This window comes from Chelmon rostratus, chromosome 7 (genome assembly GCF_017976325.1).
Source record: "Chelmon rostratus isolate fCheRos1 chromosome 7, fCheRos1.pri, whole genome shotgun sequence".
NCBI lineage: Eukaryota > Metazoa > Chordata > Actinopteri > Chaetodontiformes > Chaetodontidae > Chelmon > Chelmon rostratus.
In genome coordinates, this window is record NC_055664.1 from 21,486,968 (window position 1) to 21,509,794 (window position 22,827).

The 22,827-nt window shown below is 43.4% G+C and overlaps 2 protein-coding genes across 2 annotated transcripts; both read left to right on the top strand.

Moving 5' to 3' along the window:
* Positions 1-5,775: 5,775 nt before the first annotated feature.
* Positions 5,776-6,708, top strand: LOC121609294 (odorant receptor 131-2-like). The gene has a single exon (XM_041940883.1). The coding sequence runs from the start codon at positions 5,776-5,778 to the stop codon at positions 6,706-6,708; it is 933 nt and encodes a 310-aa protein (XP_041796817.1).
* Positions 6,709-17,303: 10,595 nt separating this feature from the next.
* Positions 17,304-20,791, top strand: LOC121609298 (odorant receptor 131-2-like). The gene is made up of 3 exons (XM_041940888.1): positions 17,304-17,352; positions 17,949-18,786; positions 20,509-20,791. Exons 1-3 carry the CDS (start codon positions 17,304-17,306, stop codon positions 20,789-20,791), a joined length of 1,170 nt encoding a protein of 389 aa, XP_041796822.1.
* The last annotated feature ends 2,036 nt before the right edge of the window (positions 20,792-22,827 follow it).

Below are 22,827 nucleotides of genomic sequence, written 5' to 3' on the forward strand. Positions count from 1 at the left end.
TGCCATACGTTTTACTGTAGAGGTGCTCAGCACATAGTTTTAATTCTACATTGGATGTGTTGCAGCACTCTTTTGTTACACTTTGCTTGAATTACTGCACACATATGTAATGTAGTGAAAGAGGGTGGACAGTCTAAATGAGCCAGGGATTACTGCAGTTTAATTTCGATTTTGGAAGAGATATGTGGGTATATTTTGTGTCAGCAGTTCACAAATCACAGAGTTAAGGAAACACATTGACTTTAATCTATTTAACAGAACTAAAAACAGAAACCATATAATCTAATCCACCTCAACATGATGAACTTAGCACCATTTCACTATTTCTATTTCTGTATCAGACAATTTGTTTTGCTATCAAATTTTGGATTGTTGTCATTGTCTGCTCTGTGCACTCAGTTGTTAACAGCAGCTAACACAGTGGTATCATGAGGGAATATGATGGTTATGGTAGCCTCTGCAGTCATGTCTTGTTGTTCTCCATGTGGATTTAGACTCAAAACAGATCAGTGTTGGTAATGAGCCTATCAATGCTATTCTCTTATGGCAAATAAGCTCCTGCAATACTCATTAACGGTAACAGTTAATTGGTTCATTAATTATTTAAACTATCCTCTGTTGGTTTTGCTCCAAGTGAAGATGGATGGCGTAAGAGGCAAAAGAAAAAACTATTGACTTCAGTAAGAATTCATTGTTGTTATCAAGACTATGATCAAAGTGCTTGTATAAGATTATATAATTGCACTGTATGATGAAATTGTATATGAGGGTGCTTTCACAATTGAAAGTCCGAACCGAACTCCTTACCAAGGTTCACCTCTCCTCTTCCTCTCTCCAGGTGCTGCCACGGCTCATTTTTCCTTCTTGTGGTTCTAATGATAGCCTGCCATAACAAATTTGCTGCAAAAGTTGGAACCATCCAAAAAATGTTTTCACATTAGAAACGAACTGAACCATGTTTTAGCTTGATCTTTTCCTCAGACCAAGCCTTGGCTGTTTGGTCTGGACTGTGGTCTGGGGGAGGTTTCACACCTGGGATTTTGGATAGGATCAAACTGAAAAGTCTGAAAGTCAAAGAACAGAAACAAGGTTAATAGTCTGCAGCACATGCTAGCAGCTCGATGAATTTGTACTTAAGCGCGGGCTGTACTTAGGGACCATGAATGTCTGTACCGGATGTCACAGCAATCCCTCCAGTAGCTGTCAAGACATTTAATAAAAAACAAAAATGTCAACCTCTTGGTGGTGCTACATGGCATTGCTAGATTTAAAATGGCTGGATCACCAAAACTGGTAGGATTCATCCCATGAGGACCACAAATGTTTGTACAATTGTAAAGTGTTTCATGGCAATTCATCCAATAGTCATTCAATCTGGATCAAAGTGGTGCACCAACAGCCCTGCAATGTCCTTCCTAGAGCCATGCACCTAGCAGGGCCAAACATCATGTAAGGTAGTAATCTTTTCCTCAAACCTATCCTATATTGGTTATACAGTATGTTCTATATTTAGCATAATTACTGTTAACTATCAAAATAGATAGGAGACAATATATAATATTTGCTGTATGACAAATAAAATATTTCATTCACATTTTCCTGTTTTGTCCTTGTTTAGGATAGTTGGTCACAGAATACTCAGTCGTTTACTGAGTTAATTTAAACACAAGATACTTGTGCTCAAAAAGAGGATTCATTCTCAGTGAAGAACCTTGGAGCTCTAATCTGCCTCTATACCTGCCAAAGAGCTAATAATAATAATAATAGAAATAATAAAGCAGATTCAACAAGCAAGAAGCCATTGTTTTATTGGTATGCGTTAAGATGACAGACCACACGGAATACTGCAAAGGCTGTTAAAAAATGCCTTTCCATTATAAATGATGACACACAAAGTGTTTAACCTAAACTGTGGTTTAAAATGTTCACGTCATTTAGATGTGTTTGAAATTCAGTTTTCAGGTGATTATACGCTGCTAATAACATAATTGTAAGCTTATTCATACAATTCTATTAATGTTATATTCCATTTCTGCCAATACATCCCCATAAATGCTACACACTGGATCTTTACCAAAGAATTCAGTATCCGCTGGCAAGAGAGAAGCGCAGACTAATCACTTTCTTAGCTGCTGTTAATCCAACTAGTACAGTGTTCTTATGATGTTCTGAATCATCATTTAATATCAAAATGGGTCACAGATGTCAACTCTTACATTTAAAACTGCATTACTTCATCAGAACTGTGTAACAGGATGTGATTTTCACTGAACCACATAACACTCATTACAAACACACCAAACAAGTAGTGCAAAGAAAGGAAAAAAGTGAAGATTTCCAACAATGACCAGTGATCAAGTCAGGCCACCATTAGCTCTGATATCATTTGAGAAACAGGCAACAGGTAGCCAGTCTCACACCGTGTACATGAAGGTACTGGAGGATTCAATGGGGCACAAACTGTATGATGGATTAACGAGCTTTCTCGTGGACAACATGATCCAGATACTGTAAAATATTCTGTTTGACGTTAATGGTTGAAAAGTATGCTAATCATGTACAATCAAGAAACAAGCCAGTGCGCAAAACAAGAAATTGAATTGAGGGCATATGTACTGATAACATGTTCACTGAATGAAAGACTTTCAATAAATAAGGTATTAATTGCAATAAGTCTGTGGCAGCATTATAGTTTTAATTTGTCAACTGAAAGAATGACTTGTTCTTGACGAAGCCACACGGAGTCAAGGTTTTCAGTGCAAGAGAAAAACCTGTCACCCCTGAGGACTCTGACATCTTGAAAAAACATTATATAATTATAGTACCTGCAATTAATAAATAACATTAAATCAATTTTAAGAACAGCGGCTTCTATGAATGGACACCTCTGATTCCCAGGAGTCTCCTTTCTGAGTGGCCTGGCTAGCTTTTAAGATGTCCAAGATCCCTGTCATCTGTCTCTATGACATTCAGCTCCCTGGTCTCTTTTCAGATGGACCTTGTTCGAGAGCCAGACAGCCTCCAGACTGCTCGCTTCCAACCAGTTGACCAGTCGGCGAGCACGAACCCATCCCACAACCTGCCTGATCCTGCCCTGGAGTCACCTTCAGGGGAGCCCTCTGGAAAGAAGCATGGCTCTTGCTGACGTTGTGTCTCTCTGCTGCCCAGTTCCTGTTTTCACTGCTAACATCAGTTCCTGTGTCTTATAGGTTTTCAACCCATGTGTCAGCCACCACCATGTCCTGGTTCCAAGTCAGTGGTCTGGCCGACACCCACATCTGAGTCACCAGTCAACAGTTCCCATGATGCAGTGGTCTTGTGTTCCTGTGCTGCAGTAATGCTCAGCTAAAAACTCCAAAACACCAAATCCATCAGCACATTATTGTGTCATTCACTCCCTGTTTGTAAGCAGTACTGACAATATTAACCCAAAAAATCAAGAAAAACGACCCTGTCAGCAAAATCTGAGCAAGTTAAAACAGCAAAATCAGGCAGGCAAAATACCTTGCCTCTGAAATGTTCCTGGCTGGATTGGAAGCTGTACGGAGGATGAAACAAAACCGTGTCGTAGCTGGAATGCGACGGAGCTGTGCCTGGTCGAATCCCTGGCTAACGGTGTATGTCCATAGGACACAATCCCACAGCACAACAGACCACCTCTTTGTACAATACAAACCTAACTGATTTGGGCAACCATTTTCTAAGACAAGGCTCTCTGATTAGCTTGCAGGTGCATGCACATTCCATGTGGGGCCTCGCTACCTCATGGGCCTTATGGCAAGGTGCTCCTCTATCTGAGGTTCATACAGCGGACTCTCGGTCAACCGCATCCACCTTTATCAGGTTCTACCACATGAGCATTGTACTGTGCTGGGCTCATTGCACCAGGACCGCAACTCTTACGACAAAGGACCTTGGCTTGGAGTGATCTCTCTCTCTTTTTCTTTCAAAACAAATCTTGCAACATGACAGGCACCTTCCTCTCACTGACAGCTGGCCTTAGTGTCTGGCAGGGCCAGCTAAGACTTGGTGACATCCAGCACTAAGGTCATGGGTATGTTCATGGTGTAGATGTGTAAATAGTTAGCTTTTATCTGAGCAGGAGCAGCTGGATCTACTTAGTTCCCTTAACGTGTGTCTTACAGAGTCCCCTTACAAATGGAATCAGTAGGGTTCAGAGTTTCTTAGACTTAGTTAATTTAAACACAAGATACTTGTGCTCAAAAAGAGGATTCATTCTCAGTGAAGAACCTTGGAGCTCTAATCTGCCATACATGCCAAAGAGCAGTGAGTCCTAACACGTCTCTGGGGGTCATCAGGTGGAAACCTCCCTTCAACAGCGTTTCGCCTACTTAGTCCCACTACACCTCCAGGAGGTTAGGCAGTGAACTCCGGCGTCCCAGAGTCACCCCCCCTAGTGCCAGTTCACACTGCTCCTACACAATCCAAACAGCACTGCCACGTTCAACTGACCCAGAGATGCTCCAGGTAGTGGCCAGTACCGATGCTACCATTTAACTATTGCTAATGCTAATGCTAACCGCTAAGAAGAACAGAAGAAGACAATACAGTTCCGATGCTACCATTTAGCTAATGTTACGTGCTAACCGCTACATGCTAAGAGGAACAGAAGAAGACAATAAAGCTAGATTCACCTATACTGTTAATGTTAATTGCTAGCTACCAATACTAACTGCTAAGATACTATCATACTCTCACCGCTTTAGCTATTGTTAGCTGCTACAATGCTACCACAGGCCTAGATGCCACATGTAACTGCCGATTGCCACACTACCATCATCTACACCTGCCTCTCACCAACTGCACAAAAAAAAAAAAGCGGGGTGGGAATGAAAACCCTGGTTCGGGTAGGGGGTAGAAAATAAAGAGGTAGAGTCAAAAGATGAAAGTAGGGATTGGATACAGACCCTTGTTCGGGTAGGGGTGGAAAATTTAGAGGGTGCTGAAGGTGGAGGCCTAAACCACAGACTAGATTTAACAGCCTCTTCTAACATTTCCTTCAAGAAGCAACAAACCCTACCATTTCCTTCAAAAAGCAAACAAAGCAGGAAAACAAACCCTAACATTTCCTTCAAGAAGCAAACAAAGCAGGAAATCAAACCCTAACATTTCCTTCAAGAAGCAAACGAAACAGGAAAACAACCAAAAAGATCAAAACAACAAGCCAACTCTGTATCTTACAACGCAAACTCACCTGAACAGGCCGCATGGTCCCAAAGAGAGACTCTAGCTGGCCACACTCTGTCTTACAGAGTCCCCTTACAAATGGAATCAGTAGGGTTCAGAGTTTCTTAGACTTAGAGAAATTAGAGGCTTAAAGTTACACATGTAGCCTTCCATTTTGTAAAGAAGCCCAACTACTGATGTCATTCAAAAATTTCATCCTGCGCTCAGTGTATCTAATTGAGTGTGAGGAGCATTAGCAGTGTGTAGTGATGATGACATTGTGGTGCAAAGCTAAATTTGTTGTTTCCCTTGTGTCCCACTCATAAGTATAAAGTTTCTGTCAGAGGGCTGCATGGTGCTCAGCAGAGAACATTTCTCTTTGTAACTGTGAGCCATGATGTCAAATCAATGCTGGGAAGGTATAGAGGTATGTTTTTTTCTTTTCAAAGCAAATTCCACCTGTTTCCCTGTGAGAAGGTTTCTGAATATTTCTGAAGAGAAAGTTTAGATAATGATATGTGATTTCCGGATTTTGGCTTCAGTCTTCAGAGTCAAATCCATCTGTATTTAGTCACAATGCTAAAATATATGGCTCATAATGACTCTTCCTTAATGAGAAAGATAAATGAACAGGTGATTGTTGTTCAGCTTTGTGTGTCACTTTTCCTTTGCATTAACTGTGTACTTATTGCGACTTTTTTCATGAAGGATTTCTTCTACACAACCATGCGCTACATCTTATTTGCTACCACATTACTGTCTGATTGTCTGATTTTAATTGTGACAAATCTCTTGCTCATCCTGAGCTATTTTGGTATATCTATACAGATTTGGATGTGTCTCATTATATTTAGTTTATCATCTCTGTACACTTTTGTCACACCACTAACTTTGACAACAATGACGGTGGAGCGCTACATGGCCATTTGCGTGCCCCTCCGTCACGCAGAGCTGTGCTCCACGCGCAGTGCTCGGCTTTGTATTGTCTTCATTCACTTCCTCAGCTCTGTACCCTGCATTGTTACTCTCTCCATTGTCTTTACATCTGTCACCCTCAGCTTTTACAAGCAATACAATGTCTGTGCTGTGCAGGTGTTCATTTTACACAGTTGGCAGCACCATCTCAGGTCAGCCGTACGTCAATTTTACTTCTTGGTCATGTTCATTACTATTTTATTCTCTTATGTTAAAATAATGAAAGTGGCCAAAGCTGCATCGGGAGAGAATAAAAAGTCAATGTGGAAAGGGCTCAGAACAGTAATTCTTCATGCTTTCCAGCTGCTGCTCTGTCTCATCCAGCTGTGGTGTCCATTCATAGAGGCTGCAGTGCTTGAAATTGATTTAATGTTATTTATTAATGTCAGGTACTTTAATTATATAATGTTTAGTCTTGTTCCAAGATGTCTGAGTCCTCTTATTTATGGCCTCAGGGATGACAAGTTTTATCTTGCATTGAAAAGCAATGCTTTGTATGTCTTTGGCAAGAAAAATAGATCTTTCAGGTGTCAAATTAAACTATAATGCTGCCAAAGAAATGACTGTTTCTTGCAGATAATAACAACAATGGAGAAAAAAACATGCTTGACAATAATCACAAAAATAAAATTAAATAAGGATGAAAATAAAGTGAATGCATTACAACTAACTAAAGTTCCTTATGTTCTGTACTGACTCAAAAAAAAATAAATTAAAATGCAACCAGCAAGAAACACAAGTTACTGTAAAAATCTTCCAACATTATTTTAGCCTCTTCTTTCAAGCTGGAAAATTTCCCTTCAGTTCACTCGAATTACTCTCTTATTTAATTTTATTATTTGTACTCATATTGTACACATTTTCCTGGCTCTTTGCTCAGTGGTGACCAGGAGACACAGGCAGAGGAAAAGGACAGAAAAGCGTAGCTATCACCAGGTTCCACATCAGTTTTGATGCTTTTTGTTCTACATAATGAATACTGGGATTTGAAGGACATGACAGATACGTTGACAGATACGTTGGTTTGGACTGATCTGCAAATATTGCACCTCAAATAAATATTATATTTATGATATTTTATTATTTATAGAATACTATGTGTATTGTGTTATACTGTAATACTACATTTCACCTAATAGCTTACATCTCATACAATATCATACGGTATTATAATATGCTATATTATCTTAATATTCTATACTGTTTTCTTGCACTACATCTTACTTCAATATTAATACAAACACAAATTGTAATACTGCATATACTATTCTGGTGTATGCAGTTATAGTAGGTGGTGTCATATTACTCTTACTTATGCCATACTTTGCTGCAACTGACCACACTACTGCACTTTGCTTGAGACAGTACAGCACTATTAGATGCCTTGTGCCTTTTATTTCAATTGTTATTCATTCATTGTTATTTTGCCAATAAGTGCTTAACCTGGAACTGGTTAGGCTGCTTGCTCAAAATACTTGGGACAATTTGATAAATGTGTAGTTCAAGCACACACACAAACAGACGAAGACACACACATACGCAGTCACACACAACGACAGATACATACACACAGACACACAAAATGCTCAGAATGTCTCCCCCTAGAGTGGATGACATCATTAGTTAGAGTGACAGAGCCAGTGAGAAATCGCCTGAAATTTTTTTCTAAAATTGCCATAAAAATCCAAACAGTGAATAGGAGGCACATAATTTTTGGATCTTTTTGTAGACAAACATTTCTTCTCTCATCAAAGTTCAATTTTAAAGGGTTAGCCCCCACCAAATTTAAATAAAGAGGGATCTTGCACCAGCTGCCCTGCTCTGCTCTGTAAGCCAATACTCCATGCAGATCAAAGGGGAGGTGGTGGAGAAGGTGGAGGACTATAAATACCTTGGAGTAGTGATCGACAACAGACTGGACTGGAAATCCAACACAGAGACTGTGTACAAGAAGGGGATGAGCAGACTCTACTTCCTGAGGAAACTGAGATCCTTCAACGTGTGCAGCAAAATGTTGGAGATCTTCTACCAGTCTGTGGTTGCCAGCGCCATCTTCTTTGCTGTTGTATGTTGGGGCAGCAGCATCAGAGCCAGCAACACCAACAGACTTGATAAGATCATCAAGAAGGCTGACTCTGTACTTGGACTCAAACTTGAGTCTTTTGAGACTGTGGTGGAGAGGAGGACGCTGAATAAACTGCTGTCCATCATGGACAATGGTCGGCACCCTCTCCATCACACAGTGGACAGACAGCGGAGCACCTTCTCCCACAGGCTGCTACAGAAGGGACAGATACAGGAAATCTTTCCTGCCACATGCCATTGCACTGTACAATAACAGCTAATATATATATATATATATATATATATATATATATATATATATATATATATATATATATATATACACACACACACACATACAATACATCTTACCACTACTGTTTTTTACTGCTTGCTATTTTGATATTTTATTGATGTAAGTAAAGCTAATAGGACTAGATGTTTTAATCCCTTGGTAAGTAGGTAACTCTTGAACTCTTGAACATAGCAGTCGGTATGAAGTGGTGAAAAGGAGGGTATGTATTTCATTGGGGTCATCAGGTGGGTACCCTGCTTCATCGATTGAAACCCACGACGTCTCCAGAGGGCTCAACGGTGTACCCAGCGTCCCAGGCACACCCCCCTCCATACCATACCCTCTATGATCCTCGATGGACCCTGCATGGCAGGGGTGTCCTTCTCCCTGGGCCAGGTGTATGCCTGGCCGCATACCATCTCTCGCTATCTTGGTGCCAAGTTGTTGTCGTTTCTCTTTATCCAGAGCCAGTTGCTGCCTCTTTCGGCAGTACTTGACACGGTCTTGATTGCCTGTTGAAGGGAGCGTCCCCTTACCCCCACTTTCCTCAGCAGACTGATGGTCGGTGTTGCAACGAATCCCCTGCATCCCACTTCTACTGGGAAGATGGTGGTCTTCCAGCCGTTCTGGGATGCTTCTGCTGCCAGGTCAGCATATTTGTTTTTCTTTCGCTCATACGCCTCTTCAACCCCATCTTCCCATGGTACTGTCAGCTCCACGACACAAACCAGCTTTGCTGATGGAGACCACAGGACCATGTCTGGCCAGAGTGTTGTAGCCACTATTTCTGGGGGAAACACAAGCTTTTTGCCAATGTCCACTTCCAATTTCCAATCTCAAGCAGACTGCAGGATGCTGGCATCCTTTGGTGTTGTTTGGTGTTCTTGAGATTGGCCTGGTGGTACAAACTGTAGGAAGTGGACCTTTCCCGTTGCTGTTTGTGGAAGCTGATTTGTGGTGATTCGCTTCTGTTCCAGTGTAGATGCCAGTTCTCTGAGTACTTGGTTATGTCTCCAAGTATAGCGCCCTTGGGTAAGACTTGTAGTGCATCCTGACAGGATGTGCTTAAGGGATGCTGATGCTCGACACAGGGAACAGGCGGGATCTTCTCCATACCACATTTTTAGATTTTCAAGGGAAGGTAACAGGTCATACGTTGCTCTGATGGTAAAGCTCAGCCGCGCTCACTCCATCTGCCAGATGTCACGCCAGCTGAGACTTTTCCTCTCTAGGCTCTCCCAGTTGGTCCATCTCCCCTGCCTAGCCATGGAGACAGCTTTGGCATGTCGGTCTACCTCCTCCTGCCTCCTGACTTCCTCTACCACAAGCTGTCTCTTCTGCACTGGTGTTGCTTGGTGCCACAGAGGAGCTTTTGGGATGAGCCCAAGACCCGCTCTCTCATGCTGGACTTGGCCAACCACATCTGTAAAGTGAAGAGCAGACTTTGCACTCTGAACAGCTTCTGATGGAGTCCACTTTCTTCCCGTTGCCACCCGGGGGGGGCGCTGTTCGAATGACTGTGTCCTCAGATTCAGAAAGGGTCATGACGAGCCTTGCTTTGGTGCATTTGAATTCCTCCACGAGACCTGTGATTGGTAATTTCAATTTTCCATTCCCGTACAGTCCGATGGAGCTTAGGCACCGTGGAACTCCAAGCCGCTGTTTCAGCTGTGTGCTTATCACCCGTTCCAACTTTTCCACCTTGGTGATGGGGATCTCATACACAGTTAAAGGCCACAAGAGTCTTGGGAGGATGCCAAACTGGAAGCACCACAACTTGAGTTTTCCTGGCAACAGGGTCTTATTGATGCGATCCATGTAAGTGATGGTGTCCTTTTTTAGTTGTTCAAATTGCTCATTGTCTTTGAGCTTTGCGTCATACCATCGTCCCAAGCTCTTCACTGGCATTTCTGATACCATTGGTACAGGTATTCCACCAATGTAAAATCTCTGGTCTGTGACTTGGCCTTTCACAATGGAGATGCTTCTGCACTTACTGGGCTTTAACTTCATCCTTGCCCCTGTGATGTTTTGATGAAGTTTCTCCAGGAGTCTTTTGGTGCAGGGGGCCGTTGATGTCAATGTTGTCAAGTCATCCATATAGGGTCGTATTGGTGGTAGCTTCTGGCCACTCGGTAGACGTGCTCCTCCTACCACCCATTTCGAAGCTCTGATGATGATCTCCATTGCCATCGTGAAGGCCAAAGGGGAGATGGTGCAACCCGCCATAATGCCTACTTCCAATGGTTGCCACATTGTGGTGAAGCCTGATGTTGTGAGGCAAAACTGCAGATCTTGGAAGTAGTGTTTCACCAGATTTATAATTGTCGTGGGCACTTGGAAGAACTCAAAGGCAGTCCACATATGTATAGTTTGTTCTTTATAGTCCCATTTCACAAATTTTCACTTTTTTCACTGTGCTATGCTTACAGTCACGATACACTTTATTTTCTACACACTGCCACTTTTTTGTGCAATACTTGTTCATTAGTACTGTTTACTATTTTGCTCTTTTATTATTATGTATAAAATCTTTTTACTGCTTGCTATTTTGATATTTTATTATGTATACTTTGTTCTTTATAGTCTTATTTCACAATTTTTCACTTATTTCACTGTGTGTAATGCTGCCGCTGCACTGCAATTTCTCAATCTATCTATCTATGCTCCATGTAAGGTGTGCTCCAACAAACCTGATTCAAATGCTCAGCTCGTTACTGGGCCTGAAAACGAGCCATTCATTTGAATCAGGTGTGCTGGAGCAGGGATACATCCAAAACATGCAGGGCAGTGGTACTCCAGGACGAGGCTTGAGAAACAGTGGTATAGATAACACCAGCAGCCCCCTCGTGCCACTATCAAAATTTGGCAGTGCCAGAATTGTCTAGTTTCAACTGTTATCTTATTTCTAGTGATTTCAGTTTTCATTTCCTCTGTATATAATGATTGCCATCCTTGTGCTGCTGCAATACCTGAATTTCCCCTCTGGGAAATACTGCCCACTGGACAACAGACCACCTCTTTGCATATTACAAACCTAACTGATATGGGCAACCATTCCCCAAGACAAGGCTCTCTGATTGGCTTGCAGGTGCATGCACATTCCATGCAAGGCCTTGCTACCTCATGGGCCTTATGGCAAGGTGCTCCTCTATCTGAGGTTTGTACGGCGGACTCTTTGTCAACCCCCATCTACCTTTATCAGGTTCTACTGCATGAGCATTGTAGCCGGTACCCGTTCCCTCCTCATGAGTGCAGCAGGACCACAGCTCTACAACAAAGGAGAAAGAGAAAAAGAATCTGTTAAAGAATAGCGCCCACTTGGCCTGGCGTGAGTTTAATCTTTTAGCTTGGCGAATGTATTCAAGATTTTTGTGATCTGCCCAAACAATGAATGGGTGCTCAGCCCCCTCCAACCACCTCCACCTTGACCGCCAGCAGTTCCTGGTTACCCACTTCGTAGTTTCTTTCGGCTTTTGACAGACGTCGTGACAGGAAGGCGCATGGATGCAGCTTGCCGTCTCATTCAGCATGTTGTGAGAGCACAGCCTCAATGCCTTCATTGGAAGTGTCCACTTCCACCACAAATTGCCACTGGGGATCAGGCATGATGAGGATGGGTGCTGTGGTGAAGCTGGCTTTGAGTTTCTGGAACGCCTTCTCTGCTTCGGGTGACCAAGAGAATCGGACCTTGGAGGAGGTGAGAGCATGCAAGGGAGCAGCAATTGTGCTGAAGCCACCTATAAAAGTCAGCAAAACCTAGGAATTGCTGAACCTTTCGGCAGCTATCAGGGGTGGGACATTCGGCCACAGCGCTAACTTTAGCCAGGTCCATTTGCACTCTTCCAGGGGCTACAATAAAGCCCAGGAAGGAGATGGTTTCGGCATGAACTCACTCTTTTCAGCTTTGACGTACAGCTTATTGTCTAGTAGACGTTGTAACACAGCCGCTACGTGCCTCTGGTGAGTTTCTAGATCGGGAGAGTAAATCAGAATGTCATCTAGGTAAACATATACAAAGTGATCTATGAAATCTCTTAGCACGTCATCGATCGTGGCTTGAAAATGTACCGCATATCGCCGCATACCACCTAATCAGTACCAAGAGGTAAGGGAGCACGTCTCTGAGCTGCTGAGAAAAGGAGTAATTCAAGAGAGCTCCTACGCTTCACCAGTTGTTCTGGTGAAAGCCTAAGGCTTTGCATAGACTATAGGCGGCTCAATTTGAAGACCAGACGAGATGCGTTTCCACTCCCACGCACTGATGAAAGTCTGGACGCACTGAGTGGTGCCAAGTTCTTCTCCACGATGCGAGTGGATACCACCAGGTTGCGGTACATGAAAAGGACAGGCACGAAACAGCATTCACCACACCATTTGGTCTGTACGAGTACATGAGAATGCCCTTTGGATTATGTAATGTGCCGGCCACATTTCAGCGCCTCATGCAGGCCACAATGAGTGAATTGGTGTTTCAAATTGTGTTGATTTATTTGGATGGCTTGCTTGTTTTTTCGCCAACATTCCGCGATCATCTGGTGAGGCTAGAGACAGTCCTGAAGAGGTTGAGGGAGACAGGGTTGAAGGTCAAAATGGAGAAGTGCCATTTTCTCCAGCCTGAGGTTAGGTTCCTTGGCCACCAGGTCTCAGCCCAAGGCATAGACACAGATCCAGAAAAGATAAGTGCAGTCACGTCATGGCCCGTCCCTAGCACCGTAAAAGAGCTTAGGTCATTTTTGGGGTTTTGCAGTTACTATAGGAGGTTCATAGAGGGGTTTTCACAGATTGAAGGGCCTCTCCATGATGTTGTAACTGCATGCGTTAGAGAGAGCAGCCAGGTCCGGGCTAATCAGCTGTTCAGGTCATCTTGGACACCAGAGTGTCTAAGAGCTTTTGAGCATTTGAAAGAAAAGCTAACCAACTAGGCTATGCAGATTTCACTTTCCCTTTAATACTAGAGACAGATGCTAGCAGCCTGGGTTTAGTGGCAGTTCTGTATCAGGAACAAGGGGGCAGGAAGACAGTTATAGCCTATGCCAGTAGGAGGCTCAGAGGGGCAGAAAAGAATGATCAAAACTATAGCAGCATGAAGCTTGAACTCCTAGCCTTAAAGTGGGCAGTTACCGAGAAGTTTAGGAGTTATCTTTTGGGGTCAAAGTTCACCATCATCTCCGAAACCAACCCCCTGTGCCACCTCTCCACAGCCAGTTTAGGAGCCGTTCAGCAGCGGTGGGTTGCTCAGTTGGGTGTGTTTGATTTTGATGGAAAGTACCGCCCAGGCCGGTGTAATACTGCTGCTGATGCCCTTTCTCGGCGACCAGCCAATAATGAGACAGAACCAGATAGTGAGGATGCAGAATATGATGGATGTGTAGCCATATGTAACACTCTCAGGCCAGGTACAGCCCTAGACTTAGATCTAGTGACAGCAGGTGTTGAGTGTTGTATGCTCAGACAGTTAAGCGCAGCTGAGGTCAGTGAGACAGGAGCTAACAGTGCGGCCCAGGATAACACTCCCACACTCCCTGGATATTCCAAAGCAGAGCTCCAGAGCTTCCAATAGTCCAACCCTGCGCTCAGAGTCTTAAGAGGGTTCTGGGATAAACAAAGGAAACCAACTTACCAGGAAAAGAAAACTCTGACAAAGCCAGTCTGCTCCTTGCTGAAATAGTGGTCGCGTCTACAAGAGAAAGATGGACTTTTGTACAGGGTAATTGAAGATGCTCATACTGGAACCTGTCATCAGCTACTGCTGCCAGACTGTCTCAAGGGACAGGCTTTCAAAAGTGTTCATGAGCAAATGGGTCATCAAGGAATCGAAAGGACTTTGGGCCTGTTGAAACAAAAATGTTTTTGGGTGGGTATGTACAGGGATGTTGAGCAGTGGGTGTAGAGATGTCAGAGGTGTGTGTTAACAAAAATGCCACAGCCAAAGATCCAAGCACCACTCTCTTGAGGTGGTTGCTATGGATTACACCATACTGGAACGTGCCACAGATGGTCGTGAAAATGTACTTGTAATGACAGATGTGTTTACTAAGTTCAGTCAGGCCTGTGCCACACGTGATCAGAAGGCAGAAACCACTGCTAAAGTCATCCTGAAAGAGTGGTTTCTGAAGTATGGAGTACCAGAACGCCTGCACTCTGATCAGGGCAGGAATTTTGAAAGTGCAGTGATTGCAGAGTTATGCAGATTGTATGGAGTGAAGAAAACCCGAACAACACCACATCACCCTCAAGGAAACCCCCAGTGTGAAAGGTTCAATCGCACTCTGCATGATTTTTTGCATACACTTCCCCCTGAGAAGAAGCGGCGTTGGCCTGAACACCTGTCCGAGCTAGTGTATGCGTACAATGTCACACCACACTCGACCATGGGGTATTCACCCTATTGTTTGCTGTTTGGAGTTCACCCTCATCTTCCTATTGATGCACTGCTGAGCCATGAACAGGAGAACAGTGATACACCAGACTGGTTGGCTGTACACCAGGAGCGTCTTCAGGATGCGCATGCCAGAGCGAGAGAATGTGCTGAACAAAAGGCTAAAGAGAGACTAGCTCAGCAGCAAGAGTGTGTGCACTGTCCAGATGTTGAGGTGGGACAGCTGGTTTATCTCCGACATTGTCCACTGGGAAGGAACAAGATCCAAGACGCTTGGTCAAGGTTGTGGAGGTCCAAGGGACCACGTACACAGTGGAGCCCCTCGAGGGTGGGGCGGTAAGGAGGGTGCATAGGTCCAACCTGCGGCCATGTGTGGGTCCTGTGCCAACACGGAGGAACCTGCCCCAAGGCAAGGGTTAGAGGTAGAGTTCATGGAGCCTGATTTCATTTTGGAAGAGAGAGTGACATATCCAGCAGCTGAGCTGGTTGCGACTCAGGAGATTGAGACTGTGGATCCAGTGATTGTTGAGGCAGAATACCAGGAAGAGACTGAGAGAGTGGAAGAGAGTGAGGATGGACGTGAGAAGGAGATGAGTGACATACCTGAGGAGAGCTTGGAAACGGGACCATTGCCCTGTTCTCATCCACTGTCAGGATTTCCCTCTACACTTGCAGAGAAGCCAGAGGAAAGACCTGTGCCTGCTCCCCGGAGAACAAAGGAGGGAACCGTCAGTGGTGACACACCCATATCCCCTCCACATAAGACTGACGGAGCTGTGGCCTTGTTTAAGGCCACTCAGCTCTCTGAGCCTTCTCTCGGCTGGTTGTCACCGGGTCAAAAGTTCTCACCAGAGCCTCCTTAAAGTCCTTGAAAGTTGATGGAGCTGATCAATCAGGTCCTGTACTTGTGATGAGAGCTGACCTAGCTGTGACACCATGGCTGCCTGGAAATCTTCCTGACGGGAAAGACGAGCTTCCTGGGCATGAACCGTGGCGGTGAGCTGGCCGGTCTCTGCTGAATCCATGCTGGCCAGTGTGTACTGTCAGGCCGGGACTCAGATCAGGACTCAGACGCAGAGATTAGTTCACACAGTTCTTTACTGGACAACCCAAGAACCACTTCGCTGAGTGTTAAACAAATAGGCTATGAAATTAGTCAAGGCCAAAGGCTACCAAGGGAATAATTTATACTATGAAAAATAACAAGAAACTGAAAACGCTCCACAAGGAGGAAAAACAATGAATCACTAAGGCTATGAAATTTAAGAAACAAAAGACGCTCCCGAAGGAGGAAAACACAAAGGGCTATGAAAACGGAAATGGCTTACTGAAGCTTTAAGAAAAACTATGAACTCAAAATACACTCCTAAATAACGGAGGAACTAGAATCTAAGTAGCAAAATAATTCCAACAGAAAATCACTCAACAATGAGGAAAACAAATTGGCTAAGATCTAAACTATGAAAATAAATCAGAAACTAAATTATCAAACTTACAAACCAAAAACACTAACAAAGAGGAAACTAGATCTTACGATCAATACTGGTGCTGTGGCAAGGACAAGGGAGAAGACAGGCTCGGGTGAATCGCCGACGGACAAAGAAACACTGGCACAAGACAAGGAAGACGCAGACTATTTAACACATGGAGGGTAATCAGGAACAGGTGGAGACAACAGGTGATCGGGGCAGACACACGGGACACATGAGGAAGGGCAAGTGCTCTGAAACGAGAGGAGAGTTAGACCTTCAAAATAAAGACAGACAAACCTCACCGCGCTGTGACAGGACCTAGGCTTAGAGTGATGTTTTTTCATCCAAAACTAGCCTTGCATCATGACAGGCTAAGTGTTGTATCGGTGTCATGACAAAACAAAAATCGAACCCAAAAGCAGGCTTGACTCTGCGGGACTGGTGCAGTTCAAATGAATTTATTCACAAAAAGGCAAACCAACAAAGACTTAAGGGAGGGTGAGGCCGGTGAGGGTCAAAAACAAAAGCAAGGAGTCCATAAGGCAGACAAAGTCTAGTGAAAAGGGAGCACAATCAAAATATCTAACAAAAAAACAATTAAGGTCTAGGGAACAGACAAAGCAAAAATTCAAACTGACAGGTATCCAGGGAAATACTCACAAACTGGCAGAAATCTTGATACACCACGCACAAGGGACAGACTGACAAAGACAAAGGGGAACACACAGACTTGTTTGGAGGCCGGTGATGAAGGCAAAACCCCTCTGGAGGTCAAGACAGAAAAAATGACAAAATAAATATCCAGAATCAAACCACTAAGTGACCTTCCACCCATTAGCATCTGGCCTTAGCATGATGATGACCAGCACCTAGGTCATGGGTATGTCCATAGTGCAGATTTGTAAATAGTTAGCCTTTATCTGAGCACATGGGCGAGAACTGTACTGGTGGTGAAGTCTCATTCCAACTCATCTGTCATTTCAGGCTCCTGCAGGAGCAGCTGGATCTGCTTAGTTTCCTTAACGTGTGTCTCGCTTACAAATGGAATCAGTCGGGTTCAGAGATTCTCAACTTAGAGAAATTAGAGGCTTAAAGTTACACATGTAGCCTTCCATTTCGTAAAGAAGCCCAACTACTGATGTCATTCAAAAACTTTGTCCTGCGCTCAGTGTATCTAATTGAGTGTGAGGAGCATTAGCAGTGTGCAGTGATGATGACATTGTGGTGCAAAGCTAAATTTGTTGTTTCCCTTGTGTCCTACTCATAAGTATAAAGTTTCTGTCAGAGGGCTGCACGGTGCTCAACAGAGAACATTTATCTTTGTAACTGTGAGCCATGATGTCAAATCAATGCTGGGAAGGTACAGTGGTATGTTTTTTTTCTGTTCAAAGCAAATTCCACCTGTTTCCCTGTGAGAAGGTTTCTGAATATTTCTGAAGAGAAAGTTTAGATAATGATATGTGATTTCTGGATTTTGGCTTCAGTCTTCAGAGTCAAATCCATCTGTATTTAGTCACAATGCTAAAATATATGGCTCATAATGACTCTTCCTTAATGAGAAAGATAAATGAACGGGTGATTGCTGTTCAGCTTTGTGTGTCACTTTTCCTTTGCATTAACTGTGTACTTATTGCGACTTTTTTCATGAAGGATTTCTTCTACACAACCATGCGCTACATCTTATTTGCTACTACATTACTGTCTGATTGTCTGATTTTAATTGTGACAAATCTCTTGCTCATCCTGAGCTATTTTGGTATATCTATACAGATTTGGATGTGTCTCATTATATTTAGTTTATCATCTCTGTACACTTTTGTCACACCACTAACTTTGACAACAATGACGGTGGAGCGCTACGTGGCCATTTGCGTGCCCCTCCGTCACGCAGAGCTGTGCACCACACGCAGCGCTCAGCTTTGTATTGTCTTCATTCACTTCCTCAGCTCTGTACCCTGCATTGTTACTCTCTCCATTGTCTTTACATCTGTCACCCTCAGCTTTTACAAGCAATACAATGTCTGTGCTGTGCAGGTGTTCATTTTACACAGTTGGCAGCATCATCTCAGGTCAGCCGTTCGTCAGTTTTACTTCTTGGTCATGTTCATTACTATTTTATTCTCTTATGTTAAAATAATGAAAGTGGCCAAAGCTGCATCGGGAGAGAATAAAAAGTCAATGTGGAAAGGGCTCAGAACAGTAATTCTTCATGCTTTCCAGCTGCTGCTCTGTCTCATCCAGCTGTGGTGTCCATTCATAGAGGCTGCAGTGCTTGAAATTGATTTAATGTTATTTATTAATGTCAGGTACTTTAATTATATAATGTTTAGTCTTGTTCCAAGATGTCTGAGTCCTCTTATTTATGGCCTCAGAGATGACAAGTTTTATCTTGCATTGAAAAACAATGCTTTGTATGTCTTTGGCAAGAAAAAATTGATCTTTCAGGTATCAAATTAAACTAGAATGCTGCCGCAGAAACAGTTTCTTGCATATAATAACAATAATGGAGAAAAAACATTGTAAAAATAAGATAAAATAAGAATGAAAATAAAGTGAATGCATTACAACTAACTAAAGTTCCTTATGTTCTGCGCTGACTCAAAAAAATAATAATTAAAATGCAACCAGCGAGAAACTGTACTTACTGTAAAAATCTTCCAACATTATTTTAGCCTCTTCTTTCAAGCTGGAAGATTCCCCTTCAATTCACTCTAATTACTCTCTTATTTAATTTTATTATTTGTACTCATATTGTACACATTTTCCTGGCTCTTTGCTCAGTGGTGACAAGGAGACACAGGCAGAGGAAAAGGACAGAAAAGCGTAGCTATCACCAGGTTCCACATCAGTTTTGATGCTTTTTGTGCTACATAATGAATACTGGGATTTGAAGGACATGACAGATTGTTGTTGAGCAGAGCAGATACGTTGGTTTGGACTGATCTGCAAATATTGCACCTCAAATAAATATTATATTTATGATATTTTACTATTTATAGAATACTATATGTATCGTGTTATACTGTAATACTACATTTCACCTCATAGTTTATATCTCATACAATATCAAACTGTATTATAATATGCTATATTATCTTCATATGTTATACTGTTTTATTGCACTACATCTTACTTCAATATTAAAACAAACACAAATTGTAATACTGCATATACTATTCTGGTGTATGCTGTTATAGTAGGTGGTGTGACATTATTCTGACTTATGCTATACTTTGCTGCTACTGACCACACTACTGCACTTTGCTTGAGACAGTACAGCACTATTAGATGCCTTGTGCCTTTTATTTCAATTGTTATTTTATTTCTTATGATTTCTGTTTTCATTTCCTCTGTATATAATGATTGCCGTCCTTGTGCTGCTGCAATACCTGAATTTCCCCTCTGGGAAATACTGCCCACTGGACAACAGACCACCTCTTTGCATATTACAAACCTAACTGATTTGGGCAACCATTCCCCAAGACAAGGCTCTCTGATTGGCTTGCAGGTGCATGCACATTCCATGTGTAGCAGTAGGGCTGTAGCTGTGTGCTGCCTTAATTGGTGCTGCGGTCTCAGCTTGACTCTGCTTGGGGCGCAGTCTATAAAGGTGGGTGGTTGTGCCCTGGGAGCTCTCTTGTCTGAAGCTTCCGGTTGCCCCGTCTCCACCAGTTGCTCACCTGGTCGCCTCATGCCGGATCGCTCGGCTCGCCGGTCCTCGGGTATGTGTAGCGCTGCGTTGTTCTGTGCGCTTTCAAGTTTTGCGGGCATCATTAAAGTTAGTCTCTTGTCCCTCATGCAGTTCCTGCACTTAGGTGTCCCCTCTCCATGGTCGGAGACAATCGCGGCCCATAGTGTCTCTCCCTCTGCGCCTCGTCTCACGTGCTGTAGCGTGGAGGTGGGTGGTCCGCGGTCCTCGGCCGCATTCGTGGTCGCGCCGCTGCAGCGCGGAGCTCTCCTCTTCCTCACCTTGTGATGGTCGTTCTCCTGACGGTATGTAAACCTCATGATGCGAAAGTTACCAGCATAGTTGATAGTTTTAGTTTCTGAAAAGGTGTCTTTCAATGGCAGGGTGCACGTGTGTGCAGTCCACTCTGCCGGCTCTAACTCCGCCCCTCGGCACGCCGCATCAGCTGGCTGCTGTTTCGCCGGTCTGTGTCACCTGCTGTTTTGCCTATCGGTGTCACCTGCTGTTTCGCCGGTCTGTGTCACCTGCTGTTTCGCCGGTCTGTGTCACCTGCTGTTTTGCCTATCGGTGTCACCTGCTGTTTTGCCGATCTGTGTTACCTGCTGTGTTTTGTGTACCTGCTGAACACTTATTTGTTTCCATTCATCCAACCCTGCATCTCCAGCGTTGCTGTTGTTGGCACTCGTCAGGGTGGTTGCCGTTCTTACCCCGGGCTGTGCACACCTTGACTGATTTTTATTAATAATTTCTCTTTTAATTGAGTCGCATGTGTATTGGGGTTTAGTTAGTTATTATCTTAGTCCTTTGCCTTGCGTTTGGATTGCTTTGCATGTTTATTTGCTTTACTTCTTCTTTATTATCATCTTTCTTTGATTGCTTTGCATGTTTGTTGGAGTTTATTATTTTTGATAAATTCAAGATTATTTCTGATTATCTTTGTTTATCTGCTGTGGGTTATTTGACCATTTTCTTTTGTTTGCATGGGTTTGGTTCTGTTCATTTGTGTGGTCCAATTAATTTAACCCTGATTTAACCCAATTTAATTATTTGTCCTTTGTTGTGTATTTTGTGGGGTTTTGTTAATTTGTGTGGTTTATTAGGTTAACTATGAGTTAAGCACAATTTAGTTATTTGCCAATTTAGTTATTTGCTCTTGTTTATTTTGTTGGGTTGGTCTCGGGAGTGCTTGAATGTGTGTGTGTGTGTGTGCGTAACAATTTTATTGATAAATTGTGTTAAACTTATAATTGTTAAATAAAAAAACATATTTATACTGGACCCAGTCTCAGGCCTTCATCAGTAAAACGAACTTGTGTGCTATATCTACTGTGGAAAGGGTTAGCATAATTCTCCAGGTGAAATTCCTGGGGTGGCGTTGTCGGTTACTATTGTCAATTTGACTATCAATCTTTCCAACTGTTTGGGTGTGATTGGCCTAATCAAAATTCGCGTAACAGTTACTAGATTAGATCCATCATTCACCCCGACCCCCTCTGCTGCCACACATGCAAGGCCTTGCTACCTCATGGGCCTTATGGCAAGGTGCTCCTCTATCTGAGGTTTGTACGGCGGACTCTTTGTCAACCCCAACCACCTTTATCAGGTTCAACTGCATGAGCATTATAGCCGGTACCTGTTCCCTGCTCATGAGGTGGGCTCAGTGCAGCAGGACCACAGCGCTACAACAAGGGACCTTGGCTTAGAGTGATGTCTTTTTCATTAAAACTAGCCTTGCATCATCACAAAACAAAAATCGAACCCAAATGCAGGCTTGACTCGGCGAACCAACAAAGACTCACGGGAGGGTGAGGCTGGTGAGGGTCAAAAAACAAAAGCAAGAATAAGGCAGACAAAGTCTAGTGAAAAGGTAGCACAATCGTAATATCTAACAAAAAACAAAAAACAAAACAATTCAGGTCCAGGGGACAGACAAAGCAAAAATCCAAACTGACAGGTATGGGGTTAGGGTTAGGGCAGAAATCTTAATACACCATGCACAAGGGATGGACTGACAAAGACAAAGGGGAACACAGACTTGTTTGGAGGCCGGTGATGAAGGCAAAACCCCTCTGGAGGTCAAGAAATGACAAAATAAAATATGTAAGGGATAATGCCCGACGAGGTGTCCATTATCAGAAATGAATGGACGACGCAGAGGCGTGAACCGTCTGACGCGAAGGACACCTCAAAGGGCATTATCCTGCTTATACCATCGTCACTTACGAAAAAAATAAATATTAAATCAATTGCTACCTCATGGGTAGCTGGTTACCTTGACGCGTTGCCAAGGTAACCAGCTCTGGCCACAGAACCTGCAGCTCAGTCGGCCGCAGCTCTGATATTAGGACTAATCAGTGGAGGGAAGTGAGATGATTGCTTAACGTTATGTTACAAAGTATCATTTCAGAGGACAAGTGCACTTCTTACCGCTTGTGTTTGTCCAGAGGATGATGCGAAAATTTGTCCACAGAAAGTTTCCTAAATCGTTTTTATTGCAAGAAATAGCCTCACTCTGATCATTAAATGGGTATCAAGCAAGTCAGGATTATGCGCTAGGCTGACGTATTCAACGTCTGTCTGGATGCTGAAAGATGTCATGGTCAGCACACGGTCCCCCCCCCCCCCCCCCCCCCCCCCCCCCCTGCCACGCCGAGCCAAACACAGCTGGATGTCAAACCACACCTTTCTGACGAGGCCGAGGGGCGTCTCGGGAGACAGCGCGGATGAACATCTGATTATCTCAAGGTCCGACTCAGGGATACGA